We start from the raw sequence: 8,036 nt of genomic DNA, 5'->3' as shown, positions 1-8,036 counted from the left end.
GGGTGGAGGGAGACTCCAAGGGGACGGATATACCAGGACCCAAACGGACAGCGGAAACCCCCCCACCCCCACCCCCACGCCACTTCCATCGGAATCCTCCCAGGGCACTGCTGATTCTAGCTGCTCCCCACTAAAGCCTTGAGAACTCTTGTCTGCTCTGCAAGACCGGGCCCCATGAAGGAGCCAGGTGCGACGTGGACAGAGTGCTGAGTTCAAATTCTAGCCCTGCCACTAATTTGCTGGGCCAGTCACTTAATCATCTCAAGTCACAAATACCTCATCAGAAAAGTGGTCCCTGCTCTTCCTGCTGTGGAAGGATCAGGAGAGAGGAGGCACGACAGAGACCTAGTGAACTCCGAAGCCCGAGTGCTAAATATTTGTCAAATTTGTGTATCACTATTAGTGTTGTTACTACTGTTATTATTGCTACTACCAGCAATAAGAAGTGGTGGATGTATTCAAGACGATCGGGAGGGAAGGCAAGGGCAGCCTCTCCCTCTTTTTCACCGAAAATTCTCCGGGTGTCCCTGGCCCGGCGCCGAGGGGTCTCAGCGCAGAGGTAAGGGCCCCCCTACGAGTCCGGGCCCAGCCTCTCGTGCTGCCGCCCTCGCCGCGCCGCGCCCCGGCCGGATTCCCTGAGCGAGCGCGCCCCCTGCTGGCAGCCGGGCGCGGGCGCAGGCTCCAGAGCGTATATAAGGGCAGCGTGGCGCACAGCCCCAGCGCGAGTGCCAGAGCCCAGCCGGCGCGGAGCGGGAGCGGTGCAGGCTGAGGTCTCCGAGCGGCTCGCCATGGCTGGCCCGCAGCAGCAGCCCCCTTACCTGCACCTGGCCGAGCTGACGGCGTCCCAGTTCCTGGAAATCTGGAAGCACTTTGACGCAGACGGTTAGTAAAGCTCCCAACTTCTGTGCCCATTGGCATCCAGGGGACCTGCGGTGAAGGGGGCAGGGGGCGGCGCTGAATGCGGGCAGGTGTACGTTTGCCCTTAGGAGGTGGCCTGGTCGCAGAGCCTGTTGGGGTAGGGTTCCCGAGTTTGGGAGACATCCGGCTGCTCTGGGCACAACTGTCAGTAACTTTCTTCCCTAACATAGATGACCCAGAGCCCACCCGCATTTGCAGCTTTATTCTGAGCAAGTGGGAGCTTTCTCAGAGAGGTGGCTGGGCTGGGAAGGCCTCCAGGTTCCCCCTGCCATCTCCCCCACCTCCCCTGCCTTCAGCTGCTCCAGCCACAGGTCTCAGAAGCCCACTCATTTCTTTCCTCCTCTTCCCGTTTTGTTGAATGTCAGGTTAGCCCCCTTACACTGCTGGAGGCTGGGATAAATTAGGGGATCCTGAAGGGAAACTTGGCCTCCCCAGCTTGATTGGCTGGGAGCAGGAGTATAAAATGGCATTGGGGACCCTGAGCACCCCCCAGGCTTCCTTTGTCCATTTTCCAGCCGCCATGGGCATGTGGGTTTCCTAACACAGCAGCAGTGGGTGTGGTGGGGACAGCGTTGGGGTGCCAGTCCCAGACCTGTTCCCTCATAGTAATAATCCTTGGTGCTCTTGGTGACTTCATCTCTGGGTAGGGGGAGGCACCACCCTAAGTGCCTCAGTGACCAACCCTCTGTTCTGCGTGGTCTTGACACTGACTCCCCCAAAAAGCAAGGGCCGGACAGAATGACCTTTGGAGGTAGCCCCCAGCACTGGGATTGCGAGAGTCTGTGGTGGTCTGACTCAGGCATAAAGGGTGGTCCCCCTTTAGAGGCTTTTGATATCACTAGAGACTCTGTTTCTGTCACTCTGAAAAAATAAGTGATCTGATGTCCCTCTCTACGCACAGACCTGGCTAAGATGAGCATTCAAAATGTCCTGGCATCTCAGACATTTTGTGGTGTCTGCAGCTATCCTCCCCTGGGGTAGCTAATGGCTCCTGGAGGGGCTGACCCCAAAGGGAGGCCAACGGGAAAGGCTAAGACAGATGCTGTCTCCAGAACACAAGTTCTTAACCACTGCACTGCACAGCCCCCCAGGAGGCCAGGCTCAGTCCTGTGGGCTCTGACACCTGTCATTCAGGCCCCTGTCCCAGATCTGTGTGGGGTGACAGAGTGGTGGCTCAGGGAGTTTATCCTGGGGTCTGAGAGCAAGGAGGATGGAAAACAGAGGGGCGTCAGGTGTGCCTCACTCCATTCTTCCCTCCTCCCTTCCTTGCCTTGGCAGGGTGTGGAGGTGGCAGAACAGAGATCCTCTGTCCAGAGTGCTATGGGGAGGCAGGGGTTAATGTCTGGGGATGCTAATGGGTGAAATTTTGTTTCCTTGGAGCCAACTGAGAAAGCTGAAGGGGTAGGGGACTAGGCATCTGAATACCTGCGTTAGGACTGTGATCTGCCTATGAATTACTGACGGAGGTGGGTAGATTGTTAAATCTGTAAAATGGGGCTGAGGAGGGGTTGTATTTCTAATCCCCAGCTCCTGCCATAAAACTCTCGTGGTACAAAGGGCTCTCCTAAGAGAAGTGCAGCCTTTTAGTATTCCAGATGACATGCACGTTCCCTAAGGAGGCTCCTGCCAGTTTATCTGCACCAGAGACTTGCATGATTCAAGGAAAGTTACCAAGCAGCCAAGGTTACACCACTGGCTTCCTGGTAGATGAGTCAGCTATCAACAGAGGACTCTACAGTTCTACTTTCCCCCATTCTCAGAGGGACAACCAAGAGCACTGTCTATAACCATGCAGATCTTTACGTTTATCTGAGACATTGTACTTAAGCACAATTGCACCTTCTCAAGCTGTGAGGCTGCCGGGCAGACCATGACTCCCCTTATACAGATGGGGAAATAGACACAGGGGTTGACTTTTCTGAGGTCATGGAACAAGTTACTGGTGGGACTGGTTCCTGGCCAGCGTTTATTCCCCCACTGTGGTTCCTGGACACCTGCTTGGTTTGGAAGAGGGTTTTTTTCCATGATGATAGGTACACGTCACCCTCCCATTCCCCCAAAGAAAAGCCCCCAACCCACCCTTGGGGGTGATGGGCAGTTTCATGGATCCCAAAATGGGGTCCTTGGCTTGGCTAGAGTGTAGTTAAGCTACCACCACACCCAAGATCTTCAAAGCTTCCCACAGTCATTGTGCCTCTGGCTCCCTCCTGCGCCGGGTTGAAGGGGGAGCTCGATGCTTGCATCTTCCTTGTCTATCAGGCTCCCGCTGCCATCTCTGCATCACAGCCTCAAGGGAGTCCCAAGGAGGGGCCATGGACCCGACAGAGAAGGAAGGCAATGAGGATTAAAATACCAGAGATGAGAGAGAGGTGACTTAGGAAAATATGTATACAGCCAAGTTGGAATTCCACAAAAGGATCCAGAATTAGGCTTTGGGTGACCTTCCTCCCCTCCTGAACACCCAAAGTCTGCAGATGAGCCCAACACCGCACTGCTTGAGGTGCTCCCAGCCCTATTTAGGCCTCTCTCCTACCAATTCTGGTTTCTGTTTTCAACATGGGGTTTCTCCCCAATTCTAAGAGTGCTCCCCACCACTCACAATCTTAAAAACGCCTGAGAGAACTCTCCCTTGCAGCTCTCCAGGTCCCTGGAGTGAGCTCGCTGGAGCCCAATTAACCACAGCCCCGAGAGTGGGAACCACCTCCCCACCCCTTCTGGATGCTGGCTGGTAGTAAACAAAGACGAAGAGATCTTAGGAGGCAGCTGAATCCCAATGAGAGGGAGGATGGGGGCAGGAGGACCCTTAGCCCATTTCAAAACGGAAAAAGCCACCATCACCCTTAAGAGCTGGATTATTTTCAAAATTCTTATTAGCCTTGTGGTAGAGAAAGGAAGACGTGTGTGTTTGGAGAGTGAGAAACTAGGACTCAAAGAGGCAAAATTCTTTTCACAAGATCACACAGCAAAGCAGGAAGAGGTGAAGGGGAAACCAGGAATCTGGTCTCCTAGTCCACAATACCATTCCACCAACTCTGCCTCAGGAGTCAGCCAAGGGCATGCATTTGGGAGGGTTCCAACATTGTCTCTGAAAGGCTGAGGTAGGGAAGATCACAGCCAAGCCCACCCAATGACCCTAGTGGGGTCTAGGGCTCTTCACACATCACCTCCGTGCTCTGAGTGGCCCCGACAGGGCCTTATGTATCTGAGCCCATTGCCCTGTTGCTTCCTGAACGCTTCTGCATCAGAAACTTTCCCCCTCTAAAGGACCCAGGTGGCCGAGGGATGCCCAGTTCAGAGTTCACACTGTCCTTTATTTGTGGTTCTGATTAGACAGGCCAGCAGGCTCCTATTTTACTGACCATCTGCAAGCAGCAAAGTTGTAGCTCCAAAGAGAAGTGCCTTAGCTTTTGCTACCCCTTTGAAAGAAACTAAGAGTGTAGAGATAAGATGAGTTCTCTTCCAGGGACAAGCGGACATTCATGGGGCCAAGTTGAACATCCTACTCCCTTCCAAGAATCTAACCTACATAGATATACTCGTATGTGCGCAAAAAGTTATACGAACAAGCATGTCTATTACAGTGTTCTTTGGAATTACTAACAATTTCAATGGGCATGGGGGTATTTGCTTCACTGGGGGACAGAAAAATAAATATGGTCATCTCTATGATGGAGTATGATAGGGCAAAGTGAAGCTTTTGTAGTGACATGGAAAAATGTCCAAGATGTATTATTAAGATACTGTTTAAAACTGAAGCAGAACACTATTATGATATAACCCCATTTTTATTATGAATGACGTATGTATGTTGCAGGATATTTAGAAAAATACAACTGAATAATAGCGGTTCTCTCTGAAGAGTGGATGAGCCACATGAAAGGGGATTTTCTTTTACTTTCTAAGTTAATTTCTGTAGCACTTGAAAATTTTACAAGAGTATCTGTTTTCTGTGTAGTCAGCAAAACAATAAAGATATAAGAAGGGAGGCCAGGCACAGTGGCTCAGGCCTATAATCCAGCACGTTGGGAGGCCGAGGCAGGAGGATCACTTGAAGCCGGAAGTTCGAGATCAGCTTGCGCAACACAGTGAGACCCCCCACAACCCTCCGCTCTACTAAAAATTTAAAAATTAGCCAGGTGTGGTGGTGCACGCCTGTACTCCCAGCTACTTGGGAGGCTGAGGCAGGAAGATGGCTTGGGCCCAGGAAGTCCAAGGCTGCAGTGAGCTATGATCGCACCACTGCACTCCAGCCTGGGCAACAGAGCCAGACCCTATCTTTAAAAAAATAACTAAATAAATAAATAAAGATATAAGAAGAAAACAATGTGATAGACACCTTTTCTCCCTTGTAAGAAATATATATATATATGTCTCCAGGTGGGGGGGATCTGTCTAGACTCTTCTGGGCTCCTATTCACCTCCAAGTGGCCCAGGTGATGCAGCGGGTGCTCAAAGCCTCTCACAGGGACTGAGTCCTGCGCCTTATCTATGTGGACCCTGAGGGTTTTGAAAATAACAACAGAAGCCACAAAGGGCTGAGGATGGCTCTGCCCAGGCTCCCATCCTCGCCCTCTGAAACCCAGTGACCAGGTGGAAGTTGTCTCTGAGCCTACACAACACTGGGGACCACTCAGGGCCAGACTGCAGGGCCCAGGCAGGCTCTTCCAGAGCACGGGCCACTGCTCGTTTGTTTGTCCCTGGTTTCGGGAATGGGGAGGAAATTCACAACAGCAGCACCTCTCAGAGATGGATGGAAACCTGGGCAACTGGCCTCGGGCGGCTGCATGAGGGGTCCTGCAGTATCAAAACGAAAGACACGTTGAAATAGGGTCACAAAATACGTGACGTATATTCAGTGTTTCTATAAACGACACAACAGGTACCATGCAGCATACCTATGATGTTTATAAGGTAATCGTAGGATTTATCAAAACGATTGGGCCTTGGCCCATTAAAATCAACAGGGTCTGACACTGGGAACCGAGATGAAAGTTGTCAGAGGACAGCTTTCTCTGAACCCTGTTAATGAACCTCTAGGGGTCTGTATACCTCTCAGTTGGGCGTGGCGTGATGTCAGGATATGAGGTTCTCAGGGAACAGCTGCTTGAGCCATCTGGGGTAGGCCCTGGAAAATGTCCCCCACCCCTCCCTTTGCTCCCACCCCCAACCCCCCAGTTCACTAACAGTGTCCACGCGCACCAGCTCTACGCTGGGAACCTCCAAGTGGGCTCTTGCCCACTATGGCTCTGCTTCTGACTCTGATTGCACCAGCCGGCAGCGGGGAGCAGCTGGTCTGTGAAGAGCTGGGGCTCCCGGGGGAGGCCGCCTAAGGGACCCATTTCACAAACAAGACGCCAAGCCCGCATTGCCAGGGCAGCTACCAGCCCGGCCCGGCCAGCTGTCCCTGCCCTACTCAGCTTGTATCTTCCCCTCCAGACTTCAGCAGCTTTACCAGCCAAGCCCCTGGGGGAGGTTTCCAGGGCTAAGGAGACCCCTCAGGGAAATCAATTCCAACACCAAGGGAGCCAGAATAAATAGAACAGGCCTGAGGCTCTTCAAGAACAGTCCCTCTCCAGCCCCAGCCCGCCGGCGGATTGCATCACAGGCCCTCCTTTGCCAAGCTGGCCCATCTGGGGCCTCTGGCTTCAGCCCTCCCCGTCCTTGTTGGCTCTCCACTATCTCCCCTCTCACCCAATCTGCCCTATCCTTCTGGCCTCCCTCATGCCTGGGACTCAGCCCAGCATTAGGCTGCCAGATGTCCACAGGTTCAGGGGACCCAGCCCAGCTCCGGAGCCACTGGTCTAAAGCAGCACAGCCCAGAAACAGATTGAAATTCAAGTGCCCAAGCATTCAGCTGGTAGCTGGTAGCTCCTCACTCTGGGGCTTATTCTTTTTTCCAGAAGCCACTGGAAGACGCGTGTGTGTGTGTGTGTGTGCGCGTGTCTGTGTGTGTGAGAGAGAGAGAGAAAGAGAGACAGAGCGAGAGTGAGAAGCCAGGACAAATGCAGATATGGACATACATTGTCCCTGGGACAAACAGAAGGAGGCCAGGACCTCTGTCAGCTGTGGCTGAATCTCCTTCCCCCTCTGATTCCTCCTTTCTAAGATGGGGTTGATAACTGCTTACCAGGCAGGTTGTTAAAGAACAGACGAGGTGGGAAGCGGAAAGCTCTTTGTGAAGGATGCGCAGCATGCGAAGCCAGATTAATACTGGGGCAGAGCGTAGGGAAGCCAATTTCTTACCCCAAAGGGTAGGATTTGACTGTCCCAGAGGGTGGTCCAGATGGAGGTTAAAGGACTGTTCCCCTTCGGTAAATTTGAACTCCAGATAGACCAACAAGTGGCCTGGCCTCCTGGATGCCTTCTGGTGCAACTTAACGACGAAATTCGGAAGGTGCGAACGTTCCCTCCTTTGACCTCGCTAATCTATGGACCGCGGAGTGCTACACAGGCTGGTACACTAGAAGCAACTGGATGCAACATCTTGAGTGTGCTGGAGGGCTGGTTAGAACACAGGCTTCTGGGCCCCATCCCCAGGGACTCAGATTCTGTAGGTCCTGGGTCAGTCCTTAGAATTTGCATTTCTAAGAAGCCCCCAGGTGACACTGATGTGTCTGGCCTAGACCAAAATTTGAAAACCACTGAGCCATTGCTTCTCAGATTTTAGCATATTGATGAATCACCAAGACAGTGTGATCAATAGACTGCTGGGCACCACCCCCCAGAGAAAGAGATTCAGTAGGTCCAAGGTGGGCCTGGGATTCTGCATTCCTAACAAGCGCCCAGGTAGTTCCAACGTTACTGGTCCACAGACTGCATTTTGAACAGCACGCCCTTATGCTCCAATCCTACTAAATTAGAATCTCCACTTTAATAAGATCCCTGGGTACTTTTTATATACCCTAAAGTTTGAGACATGCTGCTCTGAAGCAGTTCCGAACCTTGACTGTTCTGAGCTTTAGAATCACCTGCAGAGCTTTGAAAACACCCCCTTCCCCATCATCCATTAAATGAGAAATTCTGGGGATGGGGCCAAGGCAACAGTGTTGTTGTCAGATCTTCCCAGGTGATCCTAATACACAGCCTCAATTGAGAACCAGTATTTTTTCTTTCTTTCT

The 8,036-nt window shown here is 52.2% G+C and overlaps 1 protein-coding gene across 4 annotated transcripts in view; it reads left to right on the top strand.

The window, feature by feature from the left end:
• Window positions 1-714: 714 nt before the first annotated feature.
• Window positions 715-8,036, top strand: part of CALB2 (calbindin 2) — a 32,370-nt gene continuing 25,048 nt past the window's right edge. For all 4 annotated transcript variants that reach the window (XM_011976759.1, XM_011976757.1, XM_011976756.1 and 1 more), the window contains exon 1: window positions 715-882. In XM_011976759.1, the coding sequence (XP_011832149.1) occupies window positions 789-882 (94 nt within the window). In that variant the 5' untranslated portion in view covers window positions 715-788. The remainder of the gene's footprint in view (window positions 883-8,036) is intronic.

Source organism: Mandrillus leucophaeus, unplaced genomic scaffold, assembly GCF_000951045.1.
Source record: "Mandrillus leucophaeus isolate KB7577 unplaced genomic scaffold, Mleu.le_1.0 Scaffold17, whole genome shotgun sequence".
Taxonomy (NCBI): Eukaryota; Metazoa; Chordata; class Mammalia; order Primates; family Cercopithecidae; genus Mandrillus; species Mandrillus leucophaeus.
The sequence above is the reverse complement of the archived record's forward strand: the minus strand, read 5'-3'. Positions and strand labels throughout refer to the sequence as shown.